General features: G+C 42.5%; 1 protein-coding gene across 8 annotated transcripts in view; it reads right to left on the bottom strand.

The window, feature by feature from the left end:
* Positions 1-1137: 1137 nt before the first annotated feature.
* RIN2 (Ras and Rab interactor 2) overlaps positions 1138-16397 on the bottom strand; it is an 87383-nt gene continuing 72123 nt past the window's right edge. For all 8 annotated transcript variants that reach the window (XM_068940765.1, XM_068940763.1, XM_068940768.1 and 5 more), the window contains 4 exons: positions 11047-11352; positions 8786-8917; positions 6046-6209; positions 1138-3010 (listed from right to left, as the gene is read on the bottom strand). In XM_068940765.1, coding sequence (XP_068796866.1) covers positions 2693-3010; positions 6046-6209; positions 8786-8917; positions 11047-11352 — 920 coding nt within the window. In that variant the 3' untranslated portion in view covers positions 1138-2692. The remainder of the gene's footprint in view (positions 3011-6045; positions 6210-8785; positions 8918-11046; positions 11353-16397) is intronic.

Raw genomic sequence — 16397 nt, 5'->3', positions numbered from 1 at the left:
AATAACAGCGAAGAGGCAGGCTTGATTTAAGCTGCTTCAGTTAATGTTTTACGATTTTTCAAGATGTGAAGGCGTAAGAAGTAGCACATCTAATTCCCTAAGACGGCGGTCACTTTTCTGTTAAGCCTGTTTTATTAGTAAGATTTAGGGATTGATTACCTCCAGCTTAATTTACTTTAGCTTTTACAGCTACTGTAAAAAGCTACTATAAAAAACTCCATTTCAGAAAAAGAAAGCGTAATAATTTTTTAAAAAGTACCTCAGTTAAAAGCTTTTCTCTTGCTCTCTCGGTGTTTCGTAACATCCAACTACTCTCATCAGAGAAGATGGAATAGCTTTATTTTTACAAGTGCAAATCCCTTCCAAAGTTTTGGTATCATCTGTTTCCTGGCATTATGAGAAGTAAGAAGTGTTTTGCCCAGAGAAGTGAATAAAATGGTCTGTTTTTCAAAAGAAACAATTGCATAAGAACAGGCAGCGGAATCATCTTGAGGGGGTTGGGGCACGTGCTTCCTCTTTGCGCTTTTTGCTTTCCTTTGTTTCACACTTGGAAGTTTGGAGTTTCTCAATACTTACCCTCTCTGCCCCAGCCCTTCCCTCCCTCAACAGAGTTGCCATCGTGTAAGAGTGGTGAGATTTTTCACAGGATCTAAGTATCAGTCTGAACTTTGCAAGAAATGGTTCAGCAGCCACGACACCTGCCAGCTTGTTCTACTGACAGTTCAAGTCAAGCACGCAAAGCGGAACGACTGACTCAGGCTAGGAAGCCCCGACATCTTCAAATGCTTTTAGATGCACATTACCAGTCTGTACAAAAAACTAACAAAATGATGATAGTAGTTATATTGTAAAAAGAGGAAGAGTCAGTGAATTGAGGCCTAGCCTGCGGAATATCATTGCTGCTATCTAACATCAGAATTATTTTTCTCCTTTAGTGTGAACTCAAACTATTTAATGTGATCAGCTTCTCACAACACTATTTTACAAATGCTAACGATCGCTTCTTTCATCCTTTCAGGATGTTTCAAGAGTTTAAAGTGGGCCAAGCAATACAAAAAGCAGTATCATGAGAGTCTGCTGGTACACAGAACATTCAAGTGCAAACTCTTTCTAAGAAAAAGCACACGACATCCCATGTTGTAGTTCATTATTACAATGTATTATGTGCAAAACTCACCATTTATCATTTACAAAATGAAATACAAACATGTGCCGGAGGTTTCAAGATACATGGTAAACTGACATTAAAAACGGTACAGATCTTCATATGTACAATATACGTGCTACTCATGACGCATTTTTGTAATCACCTGCCTTAAGATACACTGCTCCAAGGACTGGAGGAGAGCCCTTGGTCTCTGTAAAGAGAATAGTCCTCTTTGACTTACGCAGGGACCAGAGCGTCACCCACAGCATCAACTACCTTAGACAAGTCACAAGAACAGACGCATTTAATACCGTTTTACCTTTGTATATTTAGGACACTGACTTTCATGTGTCGCCTACTCAGTAACTTAAGAATCATGAAATGTTACAACATACTCTTCAGTCCAAAGCACATTTTGATGTTGCTGACAGACTGTATAAAATGGTTAGTGTTCCCACTCGTTTTATTGATATTTAATCCTCTGCTAACACAAATAGTATCTGGGACAGGTGCTATCAAATCCATCTGCATATCTACAATATTGTATACATAAAAGTTTCTAACCACCCTCCTTTGCTCTCTTTCTGCAAGGAGCCTGAACCAGCAGACTAACACATTTTATTCCTAAATCAGGTTCTCTACATTCTTTCTCTACCCCTTCTCTACATCCTTTTCTTTCATCGTCCTCTTCCAAAACCATATTTCTATCTAAAACAATGCATATAAACAATAATCCACGTAACAGTACATCAAGTTCAGATAAAGGCACTGAAATCACCAGTGCCAATGTTGCAACCTGCTTATAGACAACAGAAGTTTCATAAAAACCTTCCTGTAACATGAAAAAAGAGAAACCACGGAGACTTTTAATGCAATACTCTAAAACCAGCAAGAGATTTATTCTTGTATATTAAATGTTAAAATCACATGCATAATTATAGAATACTTTATAGTTAAAAAAATATTTAAAAAACCAACCCTGACAGTTTACCTGCAACTGCTATAAAATTTCTATGAAATATATATAAAAACATGGAGATTTTCTGTAATAAAAAAAATTAGGAAAGGACGCAACCATCCAGATAATTATGAGTTAACTGATGCCCCGCATCGGACAGTCTTGTCAAACACATGCTGGTCAAACCGAGCATGTACCAGCCAGTTCACTGAAACATTTGTCTAGCATACAGACATTTAAATCAAAATGACATGTGGCTAAAGGATGAGTGGAAGAAACGAGATTTCGGCACACTACAGCAAGAGACCTGCAGAGGGCCACAGTATAATATGTTTCAGAAGTCTGTGGTACCAGAAATTCAGCTTCACGGGCTGTTTACTCAGACACTCTGGTTGAATATTCCACATAACTGGCCATATGCATGGTTTACATGTTTTTTCCATACACAACGCTAGAAGCGTTTGCACGTGTTTTACTAGGCATTTATGGTTTAAGACCTGCATAGACTGTTTTACCTCCCCAGGTAGGCAGCAAAGGTGTTTTCAACAGCTAACAAGCAACAGAAATTAAACAACAAGTTGCTGGTTTTAAGCAGCAGAGTCGTCATTGTTTTGAAAAATAGCACCATATGGATCACTGTTAATGCGCTTGTAGACGAAGTGAAAGACCTGCGGTTGCGGGCGACTGTGCAACTCAGCCTTGATTTTCTGAGGGTAGGTATCTTCTGTCAGTTGCTGCCAGGTATCATCAACAAAAAGAAAGAGGCTATATTCTTCTGGATTGTCCACTTTAAACTTTTCAGCACAGAGCTGACATACATCTTCCGTAGTGATATATGGCCTTACTAGCAAGGTCTTTCCTGTACATCCACTGTTAACTTCCTGGAATGCAACTCGAAGGTAGTTCTGTAGAATGAGAAAACAGACATAAGACACTGAAACCCCCCCCCCCCCACAAAACTCATCCTCTGAAAACTGAGGAGTCAGCAATAAACAGTAGGCATCTTTCTGTCGATTATGATGGTGGTGTAAAACTGTGGCAAATGTGGAGGGCATGACAGAAGCTCAGTAAGCCTTCATCCTCCTTCCCTTGGTTTACAGTCTAACCCCGCAATTAAGAGCGAGCAGATACAGCCTTGAACACATGGCAAGCCCCAGCGGTTTTAATGGGACTTCATGCCTGGCCTTATGAGGGAACAAAATGCTGAGAAGCAAAATAAACTTCTGAGGCAGCATGTCCAAAAGATGCTGCTGCCGCTGCTGGGTCAGTCTAGAGCACAGAAGCTTCACACACTACAATAGTCAGAAGAAGAAGAAAAAAAAAAAGCCAATGCCAATTTTAAAACAAGGGTGTTGACCTAAAAACAAGTTACTACATGATAAACACCTGTTTGCAATCTTATCCTGCAGTGTGTGAAAGGTAATGCAACCTCATTTAGGGCATTTTCATCAAATTATCCAGTGACAATTAGTTATGTCTCTGAGCCTTATGTTATGGGTTGTGTGTGACAGGGTTTTTTTTAATTTTTCTTTTCTAAAGAGGGATACTGCAGAAAGTTTACTGTGGAGCTTTTGAGTGAATCTATATAATCTTGAGGCAAAGAACGGACCTTTTTCCTCTATGGAAATTGACACATGCCCACAGCTCTGATAACACGGATAAATGCTAAACATGCCCTAAGAGGCACAGTTCTACCTTCCAAAAAGCGTTTGAAAAGTAAAGAAAAGGCAACTAGGAAAGTCACGTTTTGGACACACAAACGAGGCAGCCTGTTGTGGAGTGCTTCATTTAGAGAAGTTTATCTGGAAAGACTACGAAAAGCAGTAAAATTAAAGCATAAGATGATGACAATGAGAAAGGACTGTTTATTGAATGAGCTCGTACCTATGTTTGTATGTAGAATATATTAAGCAGGCCAAATCACTATGGTAAAAATTTACATTTCATACACATTATTTAAAGGCTAAGACCAAGAGGAATCTTCACATGACTTATTATTTAAGCTCCAAAGAGCACTTCTTTTTCTTAATAAACATTCCTGGATAGTTTTTGCAGACTGAAACACTGAAGCTCTGCAACACCATTTAAACCATTGGGACTTCATGAAGCTGACTAACAGAACAACCCATTTTGGTCATCCAGCTAAGGATCTAATAAATGAGCAGCCCTAAGTAAGGCAAAATGCACCACAATTTTAATTTCTAATGTAGTCAACACACAAAGGATGTGTTTTTCTTAAATGTATGCAATTTTAAGCAGACGGGATTGCCTGAAGAAGAGGCTGAAGGTTACACAAATGCCTGTAGCTCATAAGTATCAAATTTATTTATGCAGTATCAAAAAGTTCTATTTAATCATCGACACATGGGATTTTTGCTTTTCCATCCTTTTGAGGGAGGGAGGAAGAGAGAAGGCCTGCAAGGGTCCAAAAGCTGAGAAGGCTGTGAGACTGCATCATAGAAATACAGTGAGTGCATTCCCTGGTGTGGGAAGGATTAGTTGTTCTGAAGCTGTGTTACACATGTGTCCATAGGGCAGGTATTTTATTTCAAGCCTGCAGACTGTGCAGAAAGTAAACTAGCATTCCGAGCAGGCAGAAAAGTGCATGAATTTGTGCCAAGCGTAGCCTGGCAGGGGTGTGATCTTACTGATTCGAGGCTGTTTTGAAACAGACAACAGAATGAAAAGAAGCCCTGGACACTCACTCGGCGCCAGTTCTTCCCCCATCGCCCACAGCATCCCCACCCAGCATGACATCCAGGTGTGCAATTAGCTTGGCTGAAGTGTCTCTGCTGAGCAAGAGAAGGTGAGACAGAATACGAGATTTTGCCAAAATAATCCTCTGAGATTTAGTTATTCAGAGCAGATACAAGAAGATGAAGCTTCCTACAAACAGTGCAGTGTTTTGCTGGAAAGAATGTCAGATTCAAATAGCTTGAGACTTCCCCTAACTACAGATAAGCCAAATATAAAATGGATCCCAGCAAGATGGACTAGCTTTGTGCAGCGGCCATAGCTCAAGATCCCTGTTGATCAGTTCTCTTTCTAAAGAGAGACACATCAGGCAAGACTGCTTCTCTTCCCAGTTCCTTCCTGTTCAGCGTTGCTCTGTAGTCCTTTGCATGGACGCTGATAAAGCCCAAGGAGCCTCCACTGAAAAGTTTCACTGTCTTCTGATGACCCTCCACTGTTATTTCTCAAGATCTTGACTAAATCATAGCCTAAACTTTGGGCTATGATGTGAACAGTAGGCAGCTAAAACCAAAGAAATAAATCCTTGCTTCTCGAGTCCAGCATCTTCCGTGCTTCAGTCCAGGAACTGATGTATCTGAACAGCCAGTCAACAGCATACTACGATTTTATGTGAAAGACCTACAGATCTGATTTTAGAAGATGAAATAATCCAGACTGTTATTCTTCAGTTGAAGCTACTGGCCTACTCTGAAAGAGTAGTAAGAAATGGAGGGAGGAAAAAAAAAAAAAAAAGATGAAGACATTCATAGTGTAGAACTCTGGTCCTTGCTTAACTTTTAATCAACACTGCTTTCCTCCCACTTCTCTCTGCTGCCTGCTGTATGCCACCATTACCTTACCAGGGGAGCTGTGCTGATCTACCCCACTGGAAATGTGGATTTGTTCTTTTTAACAGTAAGGCATACAAAGAAGCTAAATCTAAGATATGATTCACTTTGTCCATGGAAAGACAGGGGGCAGTTCCATTAGTTAGTGTTTTCTTCCAATCATTATAATTGAACTTTTTAAAAGTGCAAAGACTTAAAAAATTGGGGAAAACTTGTAAGCCATGTTCTCAGCACTGCTTCACTTCACTTCCTTCATGCTCCCAAGGGAATCATAAAGAATCACACCTCACAAATGGAGGTTTCCAACAGAACAATCATTCCCTTTTTTTTTTTTTTTTTTTTTAAGCCCTGGGCTGTACCTGAAAATCATCAACTGAAGGTATTGTTCTGTTAGTTGTCCTCCTCTTATGCCACTGCCGGAGGGTATCTCTGGCTTCTGAACTTAGCAGTCGGGCAGCTTGTTCTTCCTGGAAGTTCTTGATCAATGAAAGTGCTCCGTATGCGCTTGTCAAGTAATAGCCTCCTGTGAAGGACAGCAAGAGAAGGACTTCTCAGAACAGTCACAAACAGGATGCTAGACGTTCTGACAGTTCACAGAAGAAAAGACGCATTTGATCCATCTATCTGTGTGTGTGCGTATGCGAATGAAAGCCCTTGGACTCTGTTGTCAAAATATCTGTATGTAAAGAAAGAGAGCAGGCAGCTTGTTTTCCCCCACCAGCATTCTGAATTGGGTAATGAGATGATACTACTACTACTGACACCTGTAAGGAAAATAAAAATTAAGAATTCATAATCACTCTTACCATATAGACATGTAATTTACAGCAGCAAATTTGGTAACATGATTAGAACTGCTCTTTACTAATTTTTTCTTTTTAATTTCTTTTTTCTATACTACCCTATCAACTGCTCCATACTTCAGACTGCAGCTTTTACAAGCAATGCAACACCTTGCAAGTGAAGCACTGCCCAACAGTTATCGCTATTAGCGTACTGCTCTCCTACTTTAAAAAAGTAACACAGATATTGGGCCAACATATCTTCCTGAGATCTGGAAATCTTGGAGACACGGAGCCTGCATACACACAGCTATGATAAGCTCAGTGTTTTTGGTTAGGTGAACTGACCTACGCCTGCTGGTAGGTCAACTCTGGGTCCACTAGTGCTAGGGATAGCTAGTTACTTAAGTGACTTGTGTAAGATGCTCATTTACTGCTGAATGTTTTTACAAAGTTGGGACATGAGTTTTCTTCCAAGCAACTTTCAGACTAATTTATTTTCTTCCCAGTTTTCAAACGTAGATGGAATACACATAGCTGTTTAAGCAAAATAAAGGACAATCTATCATGACTCAGAAACTTAAAAGCAACTATACTCAGTGGCAACAAAGTAACAACTGGGAGTGTGATTTGCACCCAGGAAGCATCCCAAAATCATTTGTCATAGTTTGAATGCCCAATCCAACCGTTTAGCCATAAGCCTGGCTCTAGCGGTTGTGCTGTTGCTGCTTGTTCGCTTTTTCTTTTAAAGGAAGACTTCCAGTGTTTTTTCACTGTTTTTTGGCAGTCCAGCCAATGTCCAGCTAGTACAGAAGGCAATGACTGCAATCTTCCTTACTTCACCTTCGTTATACGAATAGAGAATGAATTAAAGCCAAGACAATTGCTGACATACAAAAAAAGCTGCAGATCACAAAGGAAAAGGAGTCCCAGCATGAGCTAAGAGCTCTCAGCAACCTGGGGAAAAGACATGCTCTGGTTTATTTCATTTTCTAAGTAAACTAGTTAAGTGGGAGTATCCAATTAAAAGCAGCACAGTCTATTCATGCTGTCATTTAAAGACGCATTCTATGCTGACAGGAGTATTTTCAGTATGACAGATAGCATCCACTTGGCTTCTAGCTTTGCAACAAATTCTATATATAAAACACATGCAAGAGCCATGAGCCAAATTGGACAATACATCACATTTGAGCTGCACAACCCCAAAGCACTAAACAATTCTTCCTGCGCGGTATAGCGCCTCTGGTGCCAAAGACAGGGCCAACCAATAGATGGACCTCTTTTGCTGAATTAAAAATAACATGACTTTTTCTGCTTTTCAAGCATGTCAATAATCTCCAGCTTCACGCCTCAAAGTAATATCCATATTAAGATTCCTGAACAATGCACTAGAGGATGCTCTCTATGCAAAGGCAGCGAACAAGCCAGTACCAAAGGGGAGGAATCCTGGCGTGCCTCTCACACATACCGACTTGAAAGAGGATACAGCAATTCCAAGTCTAAAGATAGCAGGGACAGGAAACAGATAAACATATATATTTAAACTCACAGCTGAACTTGGTCACAAGAGCCTTTCAACCTCCTCACAAAGTGGTGGATTCTGGGGGCTACCAAGGTCTTGCAGAACACCTCTGTTTTAAAAACACTGCCACGAAAGAAGAGAGAAGGAAGCAGATTTCCCTGCCTCTAGTGGACCTCAGCCTTCAGTCATGCCTGCCATAAAAAATGCCTTCCTGGGGCTCATAAAAATACTTTGCAAGAAGCAAACACTGGGAGGAAGCAAAGAGCATCAAGGGGGAGGTGTTCTCAAAAGCATTTCCCCGGCAGAGAATTCCTCAAGAAGCTTTTACAAAGTATCTCCCCTAGGCCCCCTTTTTGAGTCACGCAACTTAACTAAATGCTGTGGCACTATAAATACACTCACAATATTTTCAGGCACTGAAGAATAAACACATTCAGCATCTGCATGGTATATGGGTTTGCTTGCCAAGTCATGACGCCTCTCCGTTCTTAGTTGAAAAAAATTGCATTCCCTCATAAGAAAGCATACACCAGCAGGTTCCCAGAGCACTCAGTCTACACTCTGCAAGCACATCCCACCAGGAAAGCCAGGGTTTTTCCATACTCCAAGGCAGAAATAGTTAGGAGAGTCTCTTGTTATGCTACTGACATCACTGACTTTAGTACTCTCCTTGAAGAGATTTACAGTCAAACAAGGTAATAGTAATTGCACTGTCAAGGAAAATCTCCATTCCGTAGTCTTTTATTCAATTTTAATTTAAAAGGAAGAGAGGGAAAAGAAACCAAATTTTACCTTCTCCGTGTAGCAAAGATGGATCCAGCAATTCCATCATGTATTCAATTTCAGTATCCAGCTCTAGCATATCACACTGGGCTAATACATACGTCAACACAGGCAAGAAGTCATCAGCTCCATACAGCCTCCCTGGGGTGAAGGGAACACAGACAGTGATAGACAAACTACACCTTTTTACCAGGTTCAGTGTTTCAAAAAGCACAGTGTTATTTTGCTGCCTTCACTAACCAGCAGGATTGCATCGCTCTACAGCCTGCCATTTGTGGCAAACAGAACATCATCCTACGCTCTGGACAGGAGACCAACACCAGCTTGATCCCACAAGCTTGTACTTCCAACAAGTACACACCAGATGATGCTAATGAGTACAGGCATGCAAGAGAATTTAAAGACTGGGCCCGCGTTGTCATCAGTGGCCACTGACTCAACAAGTCACTTCACAGAAGGCTGCTATGAATGTCTGACCTGAATCCCACCTGCACTTCTATCACCAGCTAGGAGGAGATGAATAGACATTTTCTTTCTATGTGCAAGGACATCCACTTTCTGGAAAGATCCAACCAGATACCAGTTTCTGAGTCTGAATACCAGCACAGAGGCCTGAATATAAGGGCCTATTAGACTTTTGTCAAAAACCGTAAGACTTGACATGAAAATTCAGCTCCTCTCCTTGACAAAGCACAGTTACACGTACCAGTGAGCAAAGCCTCCCATCATCTCCAAGCAGCTGCAGAAGCAGCATCAGCAAGAGCAGCACTCAGTTAATGCACAGACCATGCTGTAGCTACATCCGGCTGTGCTTCTACCACTTACATTTAAACTTTCCATTTAGAAGATGGAAAATACTATATATACGGATTGTATTTTCTACAAAATACAATCTGGGTCTGGCCAATCTGTGCTCATTGTAGAACTGGTGTGCTGGTCACTTAACACCACCAAGAGCAGAGCCAGCTTAATCTTTGGTGAAACTCCAGATGATTGAAGGATTGATCTAAAATTAGGCCAGCTAAGGCACATCCTCCAGGTATCACACTATTATCTGGCTGAGAGGACAAGACGAAGCAAAGATATGCAAAGAGCTGCTAGCTCAATGCCATGTTTTACAAGCCTCCCACGACAGCACAACCCAAGGCGCATTTGCCACACCTAGCCCAAGCCCCTCAATACAGTAACTGACTGGCAGTGCCCGCTTGGTATTTTTTTTTTCTGCTTGCTGGAAACACCTTACTCAATGCAATAGTACAACATGGAAGAAAGTCTACAGCACTTTGGGCCAGAATCCCTATGTCCACTTCAAAATGCAGGAACAGTTGGCACAGAATAAAGGTGGGCAGGAGTTTGCATCCAGTTCTCATGAAAGTGCTTGAGGGGCTTCAGCCACAATCATCTCAAATCCCAAAAGAAAGGAGGTGTCTTGATCAGCACCAGGCCCAGCTGCAGATTTGGTGCTCAATCTGCCAACCACCTGCGGCAGCTTCAATTTGCCACGGGGGGAGGGGGGGATCTCCTACCACCTGCACTGCTCACGACCTACTACAGCAATGTCTGATAGGACTTTGGGCAACGCAGCTGCACCTGTGACTTCATGCCATCTACCACAGTGTTTTCATGGTGTGTCTGTCACTGACGGCTCAGCAGCTCTCACTAGTCTCTAGTTCCATTTTGTTATCTGGCTTTCAAGGTCACTCTGACACTTGCTACAGTGTAGAAGTCAGTATTGTTACTTCTGTTTCAAGAACCCGAAGAAAATGTCCAAATGAGAACATTCAGAGGAAGCCAGAAGTACTGGATCAGAGGCTGTTTTTCTCTGCCCAGTTACACAGAGCCCTTATGGTTGTGGTATTACGCACACAATATATTCAAAAATATAGGCTGAAATATAGGGTGTATTTAACCACCTCTTCTACAACTTCCAGAATAATACTCATTTAGTCTAAGTGTCAAATCAAGACTCACAGGACAGGCTTTCTGACAGCCAATTGCAAAAGCCAATAGCTAAGCAAAGCTGTCCTTTTGAAGCTGCTTCATAACTCTGCTTAACCTTCACGCATGTGCTGCCAGTAGCATCAGAGACATCGGGAAAGAAGAGGAGCAGCAGGATCCCTCTCAAAAGGGCTGAGAGAGGCACTGCAAGAGCTCAAGGAGGAAGAGGCATCTGTCTCTGCAGAATCCAGTGATCTCATCTCCTGCACCAAAAGGCAACCAAAGGCAAAGTTTGGAATAACAGCGAGCTTTAATCAGAGAAAGCACCATACCTGAGTTATTCTCCATAACAGTGTAAATCAATTTGCAAACTCTCAGTAGCAGCATGACTTTCTTTTCAGGTGAATACATTTTCTGCATGGTCATGAACTTGACTTTAATCTTTTCAACGTCCACAAAGTCTGGCGTTGGAACAAACACACCCAGTTCCTGAGGATTCCTCTGCCGCACCAGCTGCAGGTTTTCCTTTAGCTGTTTCCAAGAACCGTCCGCAGTGTGAAACTCTTTCAACATCGCTTCAATGTGGCCCTTCAACGGCTTCAGGATGCACTTGTGCATGGCCTTCTCCAGCACCACATCTGCAACGGCAAACACAGGTCCAGCTGACTTCCTCCTCTAGAGCAGAGCCAGGATTAACATACCCATTCCCAAAAGAGACACTGGAGAGCAAAAACTACTCACTACAGCCTATTTATTGCACAAGCTGAATTTCCAGATGTTTGTTAACAAGAAAACAAAAGACACAGCAGAATCTGTATTCCATTTGAATTTATGGCAATCTGGTAAATACAAAAAAACCCATAAAATAAAGACAGACTACAGAATCTCAAAAAAATCGTGGCTCTAGTCAACTTTTTTTTTGGGGCCGAAGTCTGTGTTTTGCTTTTACTTTGAGCTTTAGACTTGAACTTCCAAAACCTGACGCAAAACAGTCAAAACCATAACTTTTGTCTGGTTTGGCATGGAAACCAGTCCTTTTTGCATAGTTTCCATCAGAAACTATAACTCAACCAAGACCTCCTAAAACTTGGCTCAACTTTGCCAAAATCCTTATGAACTTGGACACACTGCGGGCTTTAAACTATAAATGAAAACCAAGCTGTGTTTGTCCAGCTTCAGATTTCATCATGCAAGCTTATATACAGCTTTGTCATCAACCTTGAGGTTCTTTGTTTGGCAACTGTGTGCACGTGGCACAATAACCACGAACTTGGGCAGTTTTTTTTACTCCTGTTCTACTGAAGGTTTTTTTTTTTTTAAACAAACATTCTCCGTTTTCAAAGTATGGATCACATCAACAGAGAAAGCTCTTTGCTAAACCTTTTCTCTGCAAACCTTGCCTTTATAAGCTAATTTCTTCTCCCACGTAGGGTCCCTACGGCAACATAGCTTCTATTAATTATGTATATCGTAGTGAACTCCCACAAGGTCAGAAGAGACTGGGGACCCTTCTGCCTGGCCACTGCCTCGATACAGGGCAGGCCTGGAACCCGCATGAGGCAGATGCGCTAAGCGTGCGCAGGGATCGGCAGTGGAAATAAAAGAGACGGGGAGGGTGGTGCTGCTGGGTCACACGATTACACAAGGTAGCAGTGGGCATTCTTGCTATTAGTGATGACTCATTACAATTCCATTAAACCGCATTGCCTTTCCAGGCTTCTTTAATTTCAAATTAAATCTTTGCCTTTTTTTTTTTTTTTTAAAATATGGCCTATTTCTTTTCTTCCCTGTTTTTTTTTAAACTGTAGACTTCGAAGGCTGGGAGGGTGTTGCTTTTTCCAAAATGCATTGCCTACTTTGTTTTCTTCTTTTTCTTTTCCTGTTTTTTTGCTTTCAGACACTGTTTAGATGAAAAAGGATGTTGTTCTTGTTCAACCATCTTTCCTTTGGCTTTTCACTGCATGCCCCTCTTTCCCACACAAACGCACCTTTGCACGCTCCTCCTCTTACAGTGCTTTCGTCACACGCAAAGCATTTATTCTGTACATCTCTGGCATGCAATTCCCAGATGTTCAACTCTATTGGGAGCTCCCACCTCCCCCTCCCCAAGGCTCCTGGGACTTCTGTAGCTTCTGCTGCTCTTTTCCTTCCCAAGACCCTCACGGAGGTAAGCAAAGCTATGCCCGTCTCGCTCCCAGAAGCTTTAAAGGCAGCCGGGCTCTCTCTCCCAACGGAGACTGCTATAGCTGGAAGGGAGGACAAAGCAATGCGAGGAGCAGCATTCGCCCTCTGATTTTCCAGATTTCCCTAGAGCACCAGCAAAGGCACAGCCAATCTAACAGATGTCACGGTGACCTAGATGGCAAACATATAGCACGAAGGGTGGATCTAGCATCTCAGTAGACCGAGTCACCCACTATACAACAAGTGGCAACTTTTCAAATGACTGATCCTTATCTACTGTACTCAGCAGAGTCACACAACCACCACAAACAGCCCTGCCAAACCTGGCCAGAAAAACAGAAGCAGCACCCCTCTGCACTGCATCAGAAATTCCCTGCCATCAAAGTCATTCTCAAGTCATTCTGTGTGGAAAACGCACAATTCTGACCTGTGGGTAGATTAGCTAGCTAATTTCTACATGGGACACATAGTTCCTTGCTAGCTTCACTGATGCCATATTTTTTCCCGGCAATTTAGCTTATTTTATTTATTTTCACTGCCTGCCTTTTCCTTTTTCTTTTTTTTTTTTTAAATAACAAAACTTCTTTAACTGCTTTACTCTTAAGCGGAACATCTCTGCAGTTTGCATTCCAGCTGCCTGCTCTTGTTTAAGTCAGAATTAGAAACAGCCAGTGCTGCCAAACAGTACATTAAGAGAGAGAACTCTGTATCCCTGTGAAATTTTAACTCCCACCGGCTTCCCCCGGAGCCCTGCAAATGGAAAGCTCGTGTCAGCCTCCCTCCATTGAAATAAAGTGCGTCGCCACCATATTTGGTAGTGGGAGGCTCAATAAATTCAGCAAAGAATTCAGTGTGGATCCTCAAATTCCTTTGGTCAGATGAGGACGGAGCCCCTAGTCTGGGATGGGAGATGGGAAAACTCGGCTGCTCCTATGACGGATCCCTGCAGGCTCCAGCTGGAAGATGGTCCAACCACTGCCTGCAGCATCCCGGGACTCCTTCAGCAGAGAAGAGCTGCCAGAAGGCTTTGTGGGAAACTTCCACCGAGCCCAAACTTTTCCTTGGTGCCAGTCTCGTTGTTGACGGGTGGGAGGTGGAAGTGTTAAATCTTTTGCCCTCAACCCTTAGTCTGTCAGTGCCACTCCCACAGCTTACAATGCAGATGAATCACAGAGATTTTTATGGCACTGCAAGATGGGGAGGAGGAGTTGGCTTAGTACTTGCAATTCATCCCAGGCTCCTAAAGCAGTGTCTAGAAATCGCTTTCAAATTTACTCAGTCATATTCCCCAGTTTCTCAGGGAACTTAAACTGACTTGAAGCCATGCAGAGGAAGAGAGCAGGCAGTTGCGGTAGCTCCCCGCTTTTGGTCTGCTAAACAGAGGATGCAAAAGCATCCGAGTACTTCCTTATGGATCAGTACTCACAGCTCCTCCTAATGGTTGCTGTGTTGTTACCCTGACTGCGCAAATAAAAATTGGATGGGCTATTTGGCAGAACCTCCTTCAGTGCTGCTCAGTGACTACATTACACCTAACAGGATGTAAATAAAATAAAAGATATATAGCTGTGATTTCAGAGAGACACTAATACTGGCTATGCTTGATAACGGTAGACTGGGAGAGACCGGCATTTTACTGCAGCAGTTTTGCACAGAACTAACGGGCAAGCAGAAAGTGAATAGTAAGACGACACAACAGTGCATCCACACGTTTTCTTCTTTAATCTTTTCTTCTTTTTTTCTTCATTCCTGGCACAGACAAAAACCAGGGAGTTCTGCCCTCAATTAAAAGGCAGCGCATTCTAGCAAGGCGACGAGGCCAAGAACTTAGCAAAATTCAGAAAGCTTGGACATTTTTATGGTAAATAACAATACAGCTATTTATCCTAATTCATATCAAAGCTTAGAGGCTTTAGCAGGATGATAATAGCTTTATTACTATTGAAGCCTGGAAGGAGAGCATTCCTTGTGATCTGGGTCTTAGACCAATATTCAGTGTTACAAGACAGTGATAATTATGTTTGGGATCAGATCATCCAGCTACGTACCCTTTTTCCTGAACTGTTGTTAATGGCCCCTTTCACAGATAGTGTTTCTGGATATGACCCTACAAAGCAATTCCCAGCCAGCAGCAGCTTTGGCCCTTTAATTTCTAACAGCCACAAGCAGTACAGGAGGGTTTCCCAGCCAAATTAGTGTCTGCAAGTGGTGAACTGAGGACTGATCTGTTGAGCTAAGATTTCTGTGCGTTTCTCAGATCAAACCGAAATCAACAACAAAAAACTCCTGTTAACTACAGCAAAAGCAAAGCGTTTCCAAGTATCCCCCCTGGATGCTAAATATTTCAAAAACAAACATAGGTGCCTCAGATTTTTTTTTAAGCTGATTATCATTTTAAGTCCCAGTTAGCTTTCCTGCAATGATACTTATTATTAGTCTCTAGCCTCAAAATGGGAACTGGAAATGCTTTGATAAATGAATTGTAAAGGCCAGCCAGCTAGTTTCGCTGTGACTTGTGGAAACACATCTGTATCCTGTGCTGACATGTTATTTTGTTTCACTGCAAACCGCACAAGTCTGCGTCTGGAGAGGGCAACGCATGAGTCATAGCAAGTGTCCTCATGCAGCCTCTTTGCAGTCCTTGCTGCCTGCAATTACACGCTCCTCCTCACCTTTTCCAGGCTGCCAGAGTAAAACCTTCCCTGTTCCCTGTTACCAATTGCCATTGCTCCACTGAGATTACCTAGCAGCTTTCAGAGCGCTGATTCACGCACGAGCCCTGTTTTCCATCTGCATTGGCCGAACCATCCTGCAGCAGCCAAAGCGCTCAGTCAGGAGACACGGCAGACCTGGGAGCCTTCGCAAAACAAAACGGTGCAGTCCGGCACGAGCAGCACTGCTCGGGAGGCTGAAAGTAAAACGTTGCTTAGGTGCAATAGGGCATGCAAACGCGGGGCACTTGACCACGCTCTGTTTGCTTCGTTTGGGATTTTCCCCAATATACCTGCATGTTCGCAGGCTGACGCTACTAAAATACATGGATCTATTTTAAGATAGCTTTGGTCAGAATGGCCAAGTTGCTGATTCTTGGTGCAGGTTGATGCTCACGTGCATCTAGCCCATGGCTCAAGGACATGTCTGCAGAATGAGCGAGGCTTGAAAATGAGACCTCCCCTGACTCACGGTCCCTGCTCACCTGCACAGCTCACCAGGCAGAGGCAGGACAGAGGCGGGAGGGGAGAGGCGGCAGCGGCAGAAGCAAACAAGCTGAGCAACCAGGCAAGAAAGGTCTCTAGGATAATACTTCCTCTCATTTCACCTACCTAAACCACACAGCAGTGAATCACAAATGTTGGCGTTCACTTTGTTTTGTTTTAATCAGACCACCTGTGGGTTAATTAAAACTCATGTGTGGCTGTGAGGGAAACACATGTCTTCTCTTAAAGAAGTAGCAATAAAGGAGCAGCAAATAAGTAACAAAGCAAATCAAAGGAATGAC

The sequence above is a fragment of the Struthio camelus genome, chromosome 3, assembly GCF_040807025.1.
Source record: "Struthio camelus isolate bStrCam1 chromosome 3, bStrCam1.hap1, whole genome shotgun sequence".
Lineage (NCBI taxonomy): Eukaryota > Metazoa > Chordata > Aves > Struthioniformes > Struthionidae > Struthio > Struthio camelus.
This window is presented reverse-complemented; position numbering and strand designations above follow the sequence as displayed.